This window comes from Tamandua tetradactyla, chromosome 12, assembly GCF_023851605.1.
Source record: "Tamandua tetradactyla isolate mTamTet1 chromosome 12, mTamTet1.pri, whole genome shotgun sequence".
Taxonomy (NCBI): domain Eukaryota; kingdom Metazoa; phylum Chordata; class Mammalia; order Pilosa; family Myrmecophagidae; genus Tamandua; species Tamandua tetradactyla.
In genome coordinates this window covers 60,975,674-60,991,161 of record NC_135338.1, presented here as the reverse complement: position 1 = coordinate 60,991,161, position 15,488 = coordinate 60,975,674, and the positions used below count along the sequence as shown (strand labels likewise).

General features: G+C 52.0%; 1 protein-coding gene across 1 annotated transcript in view; it reads right to left on the bottom strand.

The window, feature by feature from the left end:
* Positions 1-1,697: 1,697 nt before the first annotated feature.
* The window catches only part of CYP46A1 (cytochrome P450 family 46 subfamily A member 1), a 50,285-nt gene continuing 36,494 nt past the window's right edge, over positions 1,698-15,488 (bottom strand). Inside the window, exons 8-15 of the mRNA XM_077123511.1 lie at positions 12,325-12,475; positions 12,079-12,141; positions 9,696-9,768; positions 6,345-6,429; positions 5,566-5,676; positions 2,838-2,926; positions 2,104-2,170; positions 1,698-1,868 (exon numbers count right to left, since the gene is read on the bottom strand). Of these exons, the coding sequence (XP_076979626.1) occupies positions 1,698-1,868; positions 2,104-2,170; positions 2,838-2,926; positions 5,566-5,676; positions 6,345-6,429; positions 9,696-9,768; positions 12,079-12,141; positions 12,325-12,475 (810 nt within the window). The remainder of the gene's footprint in view (positions 1,869-2,103; positions 2,171-2,837; positions 2,927-5,565; positions 5,677-6,344; positions 6,430-9,695; positions 9,769-12,078; positions 12,142-12,324; positions 12,476-15,488) is intronic.

The following is a 15,488-nucleotide window of genomic DNA, read 5'->3' as shown; positions in this document are numbered from 1 at the left end:
GGAGCAGTACAGGGCTGAGGGACAGTGGCATTTGAGGTGGCTGCAGGAAGAGGCTGCACAGGTGAGGGCGTAGTGAGCCAGGGAGGCTTTACCCAGTATGATGTCCTCAGAGTGGGCAGGGGCTTCTGGGGCCCCCTCGGCAGGGAACTGGAAATGGAGGAGCTGAGGAGGAGCACCTGCTGGGTGCCCAGGTGGACAGGCAAGGGGCCGGGGGAGCAGGAGGACCCCTCACTCTGCAGGAAATCTGCAGCTACAGGAGGCATCCTGGGGGCTAAACACCCTGCCCAGGGCTGGGTTGCACCTACAGCCCCATGTCCTACCTGGGCTGGGAGACGGACTGGCTGGAGGCCTGACACATGCTTCCTCCATCCCCAGGTCCTCCATGCCCCACCTAGCTGAGCAGGTCCCTTCCTCCCCTGAGCCGTAGCAGCCTTGCCTGCTCAATGGGACAGTCCCTAGGAGCTGTCACTTGGGATGGCAGCAAGGCCTGAATGAGGTGACATAAATGAAGGGCCGGCACAGACCCCTCTCTTCCCCGTGGGGAGGAGCGGACCTTCCTAGGGGCTTGTACCCCCAGGTGGGGGTGGGGGTGCAATTTGTTCTTTCTGCACAAAGTGCTGAAGGAGAATCTGGGGCCAGGTTCCCTCCCTTGGGTGGGCCCAGGAGACACAGCCCAGTATTTTACTGCCCCTTGGCCACCCCTGGGCCCTTATCCCTAACTCCTGTGAGCATCACAGCATTATCAGCTGACGCCTGGCCCAGTCGGCCTCCTCTGGCCAGGATGGATGGGAGGCAGGGAGGGCAGCAGTTCTGCCAGTGGGTTAGTGGGCGCCAGTAGGCGTGGAAGCTGGATCTGCAAGCTCAGCTCCACCAAGTGCCCCCAGAGAGGACTCCCTGACCCTCTCAAACCACAGCTCCTCAAACCTGTCACTCTCCTGGAATTCCAACCTGCAACCCCCCTAGGGGCATGCTGTCACATTTTACAGGGGCACACGCTCTAGCTAATGCAGGGGCCCTTCCCGTCACCTGGGGCAGACAGATATCTTCCAAGCTGACATGGCCCGATTGGCATTTCTAGGGCATCTGTGGGCTGGCAGCTCTCAGAGCTATGCCAACCCTTTGAGAGCCCAGACTCAGCATTTCCCCCATTTTACAAAGCCAACAGATAAGCAACTGAAGCCAGCATGCCGTGACCCGGTCGGCCATTCATTCATGCAGTCAACACACATTTATTGAGCATCGCCTCTGTGCCGGGCCGCTGGCTGGCAGGGGAACTCAGAAAAGAATCACGCAGGGACCGCCCCCTCTGGCTGTCACAGCCTGCAGGGCAGATGGTCCACATCAACGGACACTCACAATACATTGTGGTCAGTGTGGCGTTAGAGGTAGCACAGGTGACCAAGGGAGCATGGATGAGGGGACCCCTGGCCGGGTCAGGGGCGGCAGGGGTGGGGAGCTTCCTGGAGGAGGTGACACCTGAAGAGGGCTAGAGGAAGTGAGCAAGAGTTAGGGTGTCTCAGCAGAGGGGGTGTCTTGGAAGAAGCCTCAGGGTGGTGGCTGGGAGGGAGGCAGGGGCTGGTCTGGGAAAGACGCGGAGTGGGCGGGTGGTGGGGGCCACGCAGCTGGTGGTCGGCAGCGTGGGGAGCCAGCGTGGAGGGCGCCCCGGAGGAGGGGGCAGCAGAGGGGGTGACCGGGCCTCAGCAGGGGGGAGGTGGGGGGGTGGCCGGCCGGCCGCGGGGCCTCAGCGTGCACAGCACCGGGTCCAGCGGCTTGAGTGTGGCCTGCTCCTGTAGCCCGAAGCGCTGCCCAGGCACTAGCCGGAACTCCAGCCTCTGCAGCAGCTTTGCCATGACCACCTTCACCTCCATCTGGGCAGTGGGGGAGAGGGGGCACAAGGGAGTCAACTGGGGGCCCAGGGTGTGCCCTACTGCCACGGCCACGGCCACCTCCCACAGAGCACTGCCAGACCCACCCCAGGGCGGCCCTGCCCACAGAGTGGGGGCTCCGAAACATTGGCCACCCCAGACCAGCCTCCCCCACCAAAGTCCCTTCTGGGCCAGTGACCCCTGGGATGGGCAGAAACCCCGGCCCTGCCCCTCCTACCTGAGCAAACTGCTGTCCAATGCAGGAGCGGGGCCCCAGGGAGAAAGGGAAGTAGGTGAATCGAGGCCTGTGGGCAGACAGGGGGTCAGCAGCCTCCTCCCGGCAAGGCTGACAGTGGCTGGGGCAGGTGTCCTCAACCCGAGGACCATGGGAGTGACAAAACCTCCCCTCCCCGGAGCCTCCAGCTGCATGGCCTGGGGTCTGCAGAATCGCATGGGGTCCTCCTGATGACTCTTCTGGAGCAAGCCTTTATCCCCATTTCACAGATGAGGGAATTGAGGCTCAGAGAGGCAGAGAGACTGGCTGGGGTCTGGTTCTGGGCAGAGCCTGTCCCTGCACCCCCTCTTGCCACCTCTGCTTCACCGAGTTATTGCACTCACTCCCACAGCGACCCCAGATGCAGCCATGAGTGCATCGCTTTCTCAGGTAGGAATGTCAACTCCCTGGGGAGGGGAGTCGCTTGCCCACGTCACACGGCTTCCCAGTAGAAGGTCCTGGTTGAGTCCGGCTTTAGCCCCACACTGAGCTGGGCTGAAATCCCAGCCATGTCCCCTTCTGACCATGTCCCCTTGGGCAAGTTACCTCACCTCTGACCTATCATTTTTTCCCTAACACAATGGAGATCAGTGAAGGCTAAGAGACGGTGTGGTAAGCAGGTGGTTCAGACCAGAGGCGGTTATGGCAGTCCCCTCCCGCCAGGCCTCCTTTCATGGGCAGCTGGAGGAGGGACTTACTTCGGCGCCCCAGGGCTGAAGCGATCAGGGTTGAAAGTCAGTGGGTCCTCGAAGTACGTGTCCATCCGCCCCATGACGTAGGTGCTGAACTGCGGGGCAAAGGGTCTGCTTGTCTCTGCCGCCAGCAGTCGGTTCCCCATGTCTCCCCACCCACTGTGGGGACAGAGAAGTTGCCCCATCCCGCTCTGCTCCACCCACCCATCTGAGCAAGGGTGGATTCCACTGGCACCTGGAAGATAGGGGGTGCCCAAGGTATGGCTGGCCAGCCAGGTGTACCACTTCATCCATGCTTGGTGCAGCTTTGTGGGGGAACAATTGCCCATATTTTACAGATGAGGAAACTGAGGCTCAGAGAAAGATTTGGTGACTGTCCAAGTCACCTGGCAAGTAAGTGGACAAACAGGGGTGCAAACACAGGTGTGACTCCACGCCATCTGTCTCTGCATCCCTGAAAGCTGTTGTTGTTTAAGGCAAGGCTGGCATCAGTGGCGGGGGGGGGGGGAGCACCAGGCCCCTGCCAGCCTTTCCCCTGAGGCCATGGTGCCTCCTGGCAGGGTTTATGCTGTGTCCCTGGCTCCGAGGTCCATACATCTGGCTTTGGAGAACGAACATGCCCCTGTAATTTGGACCCTGGGTGCTGGCCTCTCCCTGTTCCACCCTTGCACGAATCACTTATCTGAGCCCACTCCACGCCTGGTTCCCTGTGCTAAGAGTCCAGGACAGCTGAGGGTGGGGTGGAAGGAGGGCTGGGGCTGAGTTCTAAATAGCAAGTGGGAACCAAACAGGTGGGTCAGCAAATGGCATCTAACTAGGTGCCAGGGATTTTTATTTATTGATTCTTCTCAGTAAGTGGTGATTGGAGGTACCATCACCCCCATCTTATGAGAATAAACTGAGGCCTAGGGAATGATTTGGTGTGCCAGGAGCAGGGTTGCGATGTGAACCCGGGTCTGTCCACTCAGAACCCACATGGAGGTACCACTGGGGGTACAGCCAGTCCCCAGGCCTCACACTGCCAGCTAGAAGGGAATTCTAAAGAGATGGCCATCAAGGCAGAGTGGCATTGGTACAGGGACGGAAGACAAGACCAATGGAACGGGGTAAACTTGGGAGTATGCAGAGGTGGTGTGGCGGAGCCCTGGAGAATGGAGGGGTTCCCCAAAAGATGGGGTTGGAGGCACAAGATGACCCACATGTAAAAAACAAAAGTGAATTCCTACCTCACACCACACACACAGTCAATTCTAGGGAGATAAGAATTGAACTTTCAAAAGAAATATGGTGGGTGCACAGTGGCTCAGTGGCAGGATGCTTGCCTGCTATGTGGGAGACCCGGGTTCGATTCCTGGACCATGCAACCCCCCCACACACATACAGGTGGTTTTTAGAAGAATATATAAGTGATAGCCTTTGAATGGACCTAATGAAAGGGATCTGTCTTCTTTAGAAGACAAAATAACCATTAAAATATTAAGAATTTCAGACCATCAAAAATACCCTAACAAAGACAAGCCCGGAGAAGACATTTGCATCCCGTATAACTGACAAAGGATTAATTAATAAGTTTTTTTTATAAAGTCCTACATATCAAGAAGAAAAGATAAATGACCCAAGGAGGTGGAGAAATGAAGAAACATCTCACAGACGGGGAAAAGCGGATGAAGCTCAAGCTCACCAGTGTCTGGGGAAGCGCAAACTGAGACCACAGTGAGACAAGACTTGGCAGCGATTTAGCTGATGGAAGTTAAGCTCACTGAAGCCTGTCTCCCGCATGGCTAGCGGGCGTCCGGGTTGATGCAGACGCTTTGGAAACCATTTAGTCTGTAAGGCTGGACATTTGTTTGTCCTGCCATCCCGCCATCGCACTCCTGGTTCATGCCCCAGCCTGTGCGGGTGCACCAGGATACACGGACAGACACGCTCATGGCAGTGCCAGTGTTCCCGGCAGCCTGGCAAATGCGTGTGGCCCCCGGAGTGGGTAAGGGGTGGGGGCAGGGGGGTGGGCGAACGCCCGCCCGTGTGAAACCTACACACAACTTAGCCATCGTTACGCTGAGTCAAAAAGCAGGTCCTAAAACGTGCTGTTGTGTTAATACACACCCATGAAAAAACGAACAAGGAAAGGTGAGGCAATGGCAAACACAAGGTTAGGACAGTGATTGTTTCTGGGGGGGAAGTGGGGTGACGGGGCGGGGCAGGACATACCTGATTATATTCTGGTTTGGGGATGGGGTGGTGAGTTTAGGGGAGGTCATTATGAATCAGTGCATGCCTGGATGAATGAATAAGTGAATGGGTAAGTAAACACAAAATTTAAAAGAGTGCTATGAGAGGAGGTCAGCCTGGGGGTGTGGGGGGAGAAGACGTTGTGAAACAGGTTGAGAGAAGGAACTAGGACACAGGTGGGTCAGATGGGAAACTGGACGCACCCTATACTTGCCCTTCACTGACTGTGTGTCCTCAGGACAGTGACCTAACCTCTCTGAGCCTTGGTGTCCCCAGCTGGTAAGGGGGTCCGTCCCTTCCAGAATGATCCCCCACAATCTTCTATGGGATGGTGGGAAGAAGGAAAAGGCCTCACAGGATTATGGTGACACTCAGACGACAAGGCACATGGTGGCCAGTCAAGCCCTGTACAGTGGTGGTAGCTGAGCCACGGACCTCCCCCACCTCAGTGGAGAGAACCCCCACATCAGCCATACTGGAGGTTCCCTGGGAGCCCACGCACCAGGAGTGGGGTGTTGCCAGGGACTCTGACCCCATCGATCAAGGTCTCCTCCTCCAGCCGGCGAAAGGTGCCCCACGCAGGAGGGTACAGCCTCAGTGACTCTTTGAGGACCTATGGGAGCCCGTGGGGGGACAGGCAGACAGCAAAGCAGTAACAAGAGGTGTAATGATGCCCCTTCCCTGGGGCCCCTCTGCTCCCATTCATGGAGCTGAATGCACCCCCGGACAGGTCTGCCCATGTCCCAGACTTGTCCCAGACCCCCCCAGCACCCCTCCTAAGACAAATGGGGAAACAGAGGCCCAGAAGGGAGTTGTGCAAGGCCACAGTGGCAGAGCTGGGACAGGGACCTAGGCCTCCCTCTGAGCTCCTGCCACCCCAGAGAACCACGGAGGGACCAGCTGTGCCCCCAGCACGACGAAGCAGGGTGCTTGCTGTGCATGGCTCTTATGGAGAGGGGTCCGCGGAGCCAGGGCTCAGGGCTTGGTGAACCCAGGCCTGGCTGGAAAATACAATACACCTGCATTTGCTGAAGGGCCGGTTTCCAAACCCTGCTGCTAATTGGAGCCCCCGGGGAGCCTCAACCAGACTGCGGCCCATGTCCCACCCCCCGCCCGACCCCCAGTGCTGATGTCATGGGTCCGGAGGCAGCCTGGGCCTCGGAAATTTTTAAATCTCCCAGGTTCGCATTGTGTATAGCAAAGTGTGAGAACCACGATATGGAAGGAGGCCCCTCCCTGGATCCCGCCCGCTCCCAGAAGGTCCTCCCCTGCGCCGCACACCTGGGAGAGGTACTGCAGTCTCCCCAGGTCCTCGCAGTCGAGGTGCCGCTTAGATCCGATGACCTCATCCACCTCGGCCTGCAGCCTGTGGGTGAAGACAGACAGGTTAGTCTCCAAACAGATTTGCCCACTCTGGCTTTAAGAATGGGGGGATGGGAGGAACGGGAGAAAGTAGTTGCAAGTCATATATGTGATAAGGGTTTCTTATCCACAGTATACAAAGAACTCCTACAACTCAAAAACCGATCAATTTAAAAATGGGCAAAGGACTTGAGTAGACATTTCTCCAAAGAAGATATACAAATGGCAAGTAAGCATGTGACGAGATGCTCGACATCATTAGCCATTAGGGAAATGCAAATCAAAACCACAATGAGATACCACTTCATACAGATTAGGATGGCTGATTATTTAAAACAAAAGAAACAAGGAACAGAAAATAGCAAGTGTCAGTGAGAATGTGGAGAAACTGGAACCCTTGTGCATTTCATTACTGGTGGAATGTAAAATGGTGCAGCCACTGTGGAAGACAGTATATTGGTTAATCAAAAAGATAAACATAGAATTGCCATATAGCCCAGAAATTCCACTTCTAGGTATAAACCCAAATAATTGAAAGCAGGGACTCAAATAGATACTTCCAGATCAATTTTAATTGCAACATTAGTCATATTAGCTAAAAGGTAGAAACAACCCATGTATCCATCAACAGATGAATGGATAAACACAATGTGATATACACACACAATGGAATATTATTCAGCCATTAAAACAGAATAAAGTACACAAAAAATGGATTTTTTTTTTGGTCTCCAGTGTCTTGAAGCAGATAGAAAAAAAACACAAAAAATCATGGAACTGTAACCTGTATCAAACTTTAAAATCTGCTCTACAGCTATTTCTTTAAAAAGCACTTTGAAATGTATTGCTTTTTGTGTGTATTTGTTATATTTCACAATAAAAAAATAGTAAAAAAGAAAAAACAGAATAAAGTTCTGATACATGAGTTGACATGGACGAACATTTGAGACATCATATTGAGTGAAATAAGCTAGTCACAAAAGGACAAATATTGTATGATCTCACTGATATATGAAATAATTAGGATAAGCAAATTTGTAGAGTCAGAAACTAGAATACAGGTCACTGGGATCCAGGGAGTGGTGGGGCGTGGGGAGTCAATGCTTAAAAAGTAGAGTTTCTGTTTAAGGTGATGGAAAGGCTTTGATAATGGATGTGGCGATGATGGCACAACATTGTAAATGTAACTAACAGCACTGAATTATAGATGTGAATGTGGTTAAAAGGGGGAGATTTTAGGTTACGTTTATGTTAGAATAAAAATTTAAAAAAAACAGGACTATGCAACACAAACAGTAAACCATGGAGTATGACTAATAGTACAATTTTAATAATATTCTTTTATCAGTTGTAACCAGTGTAGCACACTAATGCAAGGTGTTAACAGGATGGGGTTATGGGAGCTTTGTATTTTCTGCATCATTTTTCTGTAAACCTACAACTTCTTTAATAAAAAGAAAAGCACATGATGCTAAGTGAAATAAGCCAGACACAAAGGAACACGCATTGCATGATTCTACTTAAATGAAATATCTACAGTAGGCAAATCCATAGAGACAGAGAGAAGACGAGAGGTTACCAGGAATGGGGCGGAGGTGGGGGTGGAGCATGGGCGCTCTTGCTTAGTGAGTGCAGAGCTTCTGTTTGGGACAATGGAAAAGTTTTGGAAATGGGTGGCGGTGCTCACAGTACAAGATTGTGCATGTAATTAATATCACTGAATTGTCCATTTAAAAATGGTTAAAATGGAAAAGTTATATCATACATATGTTACTACAATAAAATATTTTTTAAAAAGTAGTGGGAGGCATGGAAGGTGGCATGAAGAATGAGGCGCGGGGTTTCCCGTTTACAAACACCACCTCGCCCTATTGTTAAAAATACATCCAGCTCCCGCCACTTCTAAAATAAAATGCCCAAGGAATTTGGAAATACGGTCCAGGGGGCTGAAAACATTCACCCTTTGTGCGGTATTTGCCATTAGGAATCTGCTGTAGGAAAGAAAACCCACCAGCGAAGAAGGCCCTGGCATGGAGGTGCCCTCCACGGCCTGAGTTTCGGCAGCCAGCAGCTGCAGCCAGCAGCTGCAGCCAGCTGCGGGCGCGGCTCCGGGACGCTGGCTAAGTCAACTTTAGACAAGCGCTGGTTAGAACAATATGCAACATTGAAAGTGGATTTGGGAAGAGCAGTGAATAAAGTCCCCTGTGAAGAAAAACCAGTGAAGCAACCAGATGACAAAAACCACCCCAAAGACACGAGAGCACAGACAAACAGGTGGTGAGCAAAGAGATGCAGGAGTTAATACTCAGTTGCCCCTGGCTTGGTGGAGTGCCATGGGTGGGCTTTTAAATTATTGTTATTTTAACTTTTCTGCTTTTTTTCTGATTTTATATAAGGTGCACATTACTAATATTTCTTTTTCTTTCTTTCTTTTTTTAATTTTCATGGGCAGACACCGGGAATCGAACCAGCGTCTCCGGCATGGCAGGCGAGAACTCTGCCTGCTGAGCCACTGTGGCCCGCCCACTAATATTTTTAAAACCATTAAACTAGTTTACATTCTGAAGCGTTCTTTCCAGTCTGCTCGTTCCCGCGCGCCATGGCTGACCACTGCAATCAAAGGCCTTTGCCCAGTCCCCAGGCTCCCACCCCCCAAGCCTGTGCGTGTCCACAGGGCTTTTACATCTGGCTCAGTGGGACTATGCAACACTCTTTGAGCGAAATTGCTCTCTGCGCATTTTGTATTTAACGAAACCCACGGCCCAGCTCAAATGCCATCTCCCCAGGGATGCCCTCATTTGTCCTTCTGGCTGAAGACAAGCACTCCCTTGGCACTTTGTTCGGAATTCTGTTCAGTCCTCAGTGTCAGCCTCTGGCCAGGCCCTGGGGACAGGTGGGGAGGGAAAGAGCCACGTGCCGTCCCTGCCCTTTGGAGCTTCTGGGCTCATGGCTGAAAGAGTCAGAGCAAACAGTTGCAGAAGGACCATACGCTCGTGAGCTAGGATGAGGCTAGGAGGGAAACACACAGGGTGGCGGCTTTAGGGTCTGAGAAGACTTTTCCAGAGGAAGAGGAGGCAGTGGCGTGGTTCTCCAGGAGAAGAGCAGCGTCCTGAAGGAGAAGCAGCATGTGCAAAGGCCCCGGGATGAAGGGAAGCAGGACACGACTGAGGAGGCTCAGCCTTGGGGTGGGGGGGCTGGGAGAGGGCAGGTGGCTCTCTGGGAACATGACCTCAGATAACCCCTTCGCCAACCTCCAGCGCAGCCCCTTACCTTGCCACGATCTCAGGCTGACGGGACAGCTCCATTACCGTGAAGGCCAGGTGGTTAGCCGAGGTCTCGTGACCTAGGAAAGGAGGAGGAAGACGGCAGCTCCAGGGAGGCTAGGGGCAACTGCTGGCCTAGGCAGACCACTGGGACCCCAAGCCCCTCCCAGCAGGGCAGGCCCCCACATCTGCCCCGATGGCTGTGCACAGCCCCCACCCCAACCCAGGCCAGTGTGGCCACGTGGGTGGCCTTTGCTCCCTGTGCATCTGGCTTCATGTGGAAAAGCTCTTCCTCAGACCATCCTCTTTAAGCCTGGCCTGGCCTGGAAGGGATAGTCACACCCGCTTGCGGAAGAGACAGCCAGGCCAGAGGAGAGCGGGCCTCTCTGGGGTGGTCTAGCAGGGGGAGCAGAGAAGCCACTCAAGTCAGAGCTTTGAACCCACGGCTTTTCAGGACCACTGAGGTCGGGCGTGGACACCCCTCCAGGCCCTGAGGCCCGGGCGGCCTCCCCCAGTGGGAAGGAGGGGGACGGGTTTAGGAGCTGGATTTGATTTCCCGAGGCCAAGTGGATAGAGACAAAATCCTCCAATTCGGTCTGAGTTGTATGAACTGGCCCTAAAGGGTATGGCTTCCAGGTGATCACTCTCTGCAGCCAAGGCCAGGAGCCTCGGGCACTCCCTAAGGTGGGGAAGGGTCTCAACTTAGAGCAAGTAGGTGCTGGGGCTCCCATGGAGAGGGGTCAGGGTGGGTGGGGAGAAACAGCTGGAAGTCCTGGCTCCGTTCTGGCTCTGCACCCTCAGCTGTGACTCCCCTGGGGGCGTCCCCCTCGGGCCTCTGTTTCTTCATGAGGAAACAGAAGGAGAGCTGCAGTCTGCCCTGCCCCCCGGCTGATACCCTGCGGAGTCTCACACAGGGTCTGGGGTGGGCTGTAAGGATCTGAGGCCTTATTAAATCCTTGCCGGAGAGTTAGGGCTGGCTGGGAGTTTGGCACATACCTCAAGGCTCCCATTTGACAGACAAAGGAACTGAGGCCCTGGGGGGGACAGGACCTGCTTCCAGGACCTGGCTGGACTCCTGACTCGCAGGCCAGCCCCTGGCACCCCCTGAGTACCTTCCAGCATGTACAGGCAATGGGGCCTCCAAGGCTTGCTCCCCCCTTCCTGGGCATCTGCACCTGCTTCTCCCCACCTGGAAGGCCCTCCCCCTGGACACCTGGCAGACCTCCTCAGCCTTCACCACCCTCGGGCAGTTGTGTTGTGTCCTGCTCATCCCCTCCAAAAAATATGTTCACATCCTAACCCCCAATCCCATGAACGAGACCTTATTTGGAAATAGAAGAAGAGGATTAGGATGCCAGGGCCACACCCAGGGTCCTACAAGCACAGGGCACCGGGACACGTGGGCAGACACGAGAGAAGACGGCCACGAGAAGTGGAGGCAGACATCGGAGTGACACACCCACTGCCAAGGAGCCCACAGCCACCAGAAGCTGGAGGAGCGGAGAAGGGTCTTCCCCTCTGGGTGTTGGGGGCAGCCCGGCTCTGCAGTCTCCTGGCTTTGGACTTCGAGCCCCCAGAGCTATGAGGGGACACACTTCTGCTGTCTTAAGCCCCACCCCCCACCCAGCTGGCGGCACCTTATTACAGCAGTCCCAGGAACCTAAGACAGCAGGCTTGCCCCTTCCTTCTCTGAAAACCCACTGCCCAGCAAGGCTCCCTGTCATCGTCTGTCGGTCTGCCCGTCTGTCTGTGGATCTCCACATCACGTTGTGAGCTATGCCTCATCTTGTTTGCCCTCGTCGTTCTGTCTATCAGTCTGACTCGGTGCCTCCTGGGCTGGGCCCAAGGACACAGGCCAGCAAACGACCCCAGAGAAACATACAATGCCCAAGCCATGGGGCCAAGAGGAGGGCTGGGTGCCCCAGTGAGCTTCTCACTGTGGTTTGGGCAGCTGCAGAAGTGTCCCTAAGAAAGAGGCATCTGAGTAGGGTTTTTAAGGGTGAGGAGGAGTTTTCTACATGAAGACTGGCGCTCATGAGTGGTTGTCAGGACACCGGGAAATATTTATGAGGAAATGACCAAAAGATAAAGCTGGGAAGTTGCTTCACACTCTTTTGTGTTAGGCTGACTGAGGGCCTCCCCAAAATTCTGAGTGAGAGGAACCTGGAATTCACATGGCCAGGCTCTCCTGAGCCTGGAGAGCCAGCTTCATAAATTCCCACAATGGCCTGGCTCCAGAAGAGCCTCCCGGACCTCCCCAAGTGGGGAACAGCCTTCTGCCCCTCACCCCGTGCCCTCCGGTCCTGAAGAGTGCACTCAGGCAGTCTGAAAAATCTCTCCAGGTTGGGGAGATCGTTTCTGCAAAGCTCTGTACCACCAAAGCTACAAACCGGCAATGAAGAAGGTGACAAAGTTATCCAGCAGAACCTCTTCGTCCTGGGCCCCCTCCTCAGCTGAAAGACAAAGGAGGGTCTCAGCGTCCGGGCAGTCTCCTTGCTGCCTTTTCCCACCCCACGAAATAACCAAATGCCCGTCCCCTCCTGTGCCGAGGAGACACCTGAAGTCAGCCATGGCCAGTGGCCCTGGTGGGAGACCCCTCACCCTGCCGCCCACCCCAGCGCCCTGGAGGAAGGCACCTTTGAGAATCTGCGTGAGGATGTCCGCAGGCACGTCCTCCCCCCTCTTGAGGGCCTCGCGGCGGCGCTGAACCCAGTCCTTGCCCACCTGGCGCAGGAAGCGAATGCTCTCCCGGATCTCGCGCAGCTGCTTCCTTCTCCCTGGCAAAAACTAGACAGGGGTTCCAGGGCGAGATGGACCACTGAACACGTTTCCCTCTCCCTTCTCCCCCTACCCCGAAATGACTTTAGAAATCCACAGCAGTTCTGGCAAGGTGGGAGGTCAGAAGAGTGCAAGAAAATTCTAGAAGAGAGAAAGGAGACTAGGAGACCAGTTTGAGATGGCAAACTGGGTCCAAGCACCAGCTTTCCCCTCCTGGGCCAAACCCATCTGACAGATGGAAAATATGCTGGCCCCAGCTGAGTTTAGCAATCTACTCTTCGTACTGAGTTCCCAGGACATTAACCAGACGTCCTCAGCTCTGCTTACAGAAATAAGATAACAGGAGAGCATTAGGACACCCTGAGACCCTGTGAATTAGGAACTTCCTCCTGAGACAAAAGTCTGACATTCCTGAGGATCAGCTAAGGAAAGCGTAGTGAAGACCCTGCAGGTAAGAGCTGGCACATCAGTATCTAAATCTAATAGGTATTAGATGAAACATCAAGACATGCTTGAGACCACGCAGAATGAGACATTTGTCCTGCCTTCCTCAGGAAGAAACAACGTCATCGCTGACCTGACAAGGATGCATCATGTGGACATCACTTAGGTTTTGATCCCTATCCCCCAAATCTCTAACTCACATCCCCACTTTGAGCTGGTTTTCGGAAGATTCCTCCAGTTCCTTGCAAAGTGCACTTGCAATAAATCACCGGCACGCTAAGAAACGTTTCTCCTTTGTGGCCCCGGGTCAGGTGGGCCCTTCGATGGGAAGTGCCAGGCTTGTGGTAATGATTTGGCAACTCCGCCGGGACCCCATGCTGCTCTGAGACACAGCCCTGACCCGTGTACCATCAGCCATGGGTGGGGGTTCCCAGGTGTCCCAGCTCCATGCCCAGCAGCTACTTGGGGTCAGTTCCCTGGAGGATGGGGGCTGGAGGTTCTCTGCCCCGGGCGGACACCAGGAGTGTGTGTGCAGTGGTGGTTTTAAAGTTGACTTTCCCTGGGCTGGGTGAGTGTACGACATGGTCTGCCTTTTACTTTGCCCGTGCTGAGCAGAACTGGCCTGGGCTCGTTAATGGGGAGTCGGTGGGTTTCAGCTCAGATTTGGGGTTCCCCGTTGGTTTTATATTTTGTATTTTTGAAGTAGGGGGAGGTGTTTGGTATCGAGGAACTCCTTGCTTGCATGTTATGTCTTCAGGGTTTTTCTTTGCTTTTAAGTTGGAAAAGCTGTTGACTTTGAAAAAACTACTGTTGTTTTTTTTGTCTTCGTAATTTTTGTTAGTGTTGCCTACACATGGGAAACTCTTCCTACATGCCAGCTATGTCTCCTTTGGGTTGTATTTTGAATGATTGGTCTAAATTTGGAAGCGACCCCCTTAAAAACAAAAGAAATTGATTTTCTCTTGTAATGCTGCCTGGCAATGGTATTAATTGGACCACAGTGAAAAGTAGCCTAAGAATGGAAATTTTAAGTTTGATACCAGTTTAAATTTCAACATCATCTTATAATTAGATTTGTTTCGTAAAAAAATCACAAATGAGATGAAGTGCCTTATAGTCAAGCTTTCAAAAAATTATATAATGATCATGCAACTTTGAAAAAGTGAAAATTCTTGTTAAAAATGTATATTACTATTTCAGATATGCATTGACTACAGTGTTTAAGTATTTGGCATTATTCTGACAAGTTTGATTGTGATAGTAATTGTATGTGGTGAAACGTTTGCTTCACGACAGGTTCCAAAATCATTTTGGTAATTTAAGTATGAAGGATATAAAGGATGTGTTTTATTAAAAGGGGGAAAAAAGGTAGTTTTGTCCTGAGATAAAAGATATGGTTATTACAGAATGAAGAAAAAGTAAGACAAAACCTGAATAGATAAAGTAAGTCACAGAAAGTTTGCAGAAAGGGAAATTATGGTCAAAGTTAGGAAAGAGTTGATGAGTCTATCTATAAAATTTGTAAAAGATTTAGTATCAAATAACATACTGATTGAGTAGAAAAGTATTTGCAAAGTCCCCTTCGGGGAATGATGAGAACGGGGAGAAATTCAACTTCCCCAAGCTGAATTCTTGATATTCTCACAAGCAGTGTGGACAACCAAAGCTATAGGCTGAGCCCCCAGTCTTGGGGTTCGTTCGTATGAAACTTAACCCCACAGGGGATAGGTCAAGCCTACTTAAAATTAAGCCTAAGAGTCACCCCCAAGAGAACCTCTTTTGTTGCTCAGATGTGGCCTCTCTCTCCAGCCAACACAGCAAGTAGACTCACCACCGTCCCCCTCTCTACGTGGGATATGACTCCCAGGGGTGTGGACCTTCCTGCCAACGTGGGACAAAGATCCTGGAATGAGCTAAGACTCAGCATCAAGGGATTGAGAAAAACCCTAGAATGAGCTGAGACTCAGCATCAAGGGATTGAGAAAACCTTCTCAACCAAAAGGGGGAAGAGTGAAATGAGACTAAGTGTCAATGGCTGAGAGATTCCAAACAGAGTCGAGAGGTTATCCTGGAGGTTATTCTTACACATTAAGTAGCTATCACCTTGTTATTCAAGATGTAATGGAGAGAAAAAAAAAAGATGTAATGGAGAGGCTGGAGGGAACTGCTTGAAGATGTAGAGCTGTGTTCCAGTAGCCATGTTTCTTGGGGATGACTGAATAATGATATAGCTTTCACAATGTGACTGTGTGATTGTGAAAACCTTGTGTCTGATGCTCCTTTTATCTACCATGTCAACAGACGAGTAGAACATATGGAATAAAAATAAATAATAGGGGGAACAAATGTTAAAATAAATTTAGTTTGAAATGCTAGTGATCAATGAAAGAGAGGGGTATGGGGTATGGTATGTATAATCTTTTTTTTCTCTGTTATCCTTTTATTTCTTTTTCTGTTCTCTTTTTATTTCTTTTTCTGAATTGATGCAAATGTCTTCAGAAATGATGAATATGCAACTAAGTGATGATATTGTGAATTACTGATTATATATGTCAATGTTTTAGTTCGTTTGTTAAAT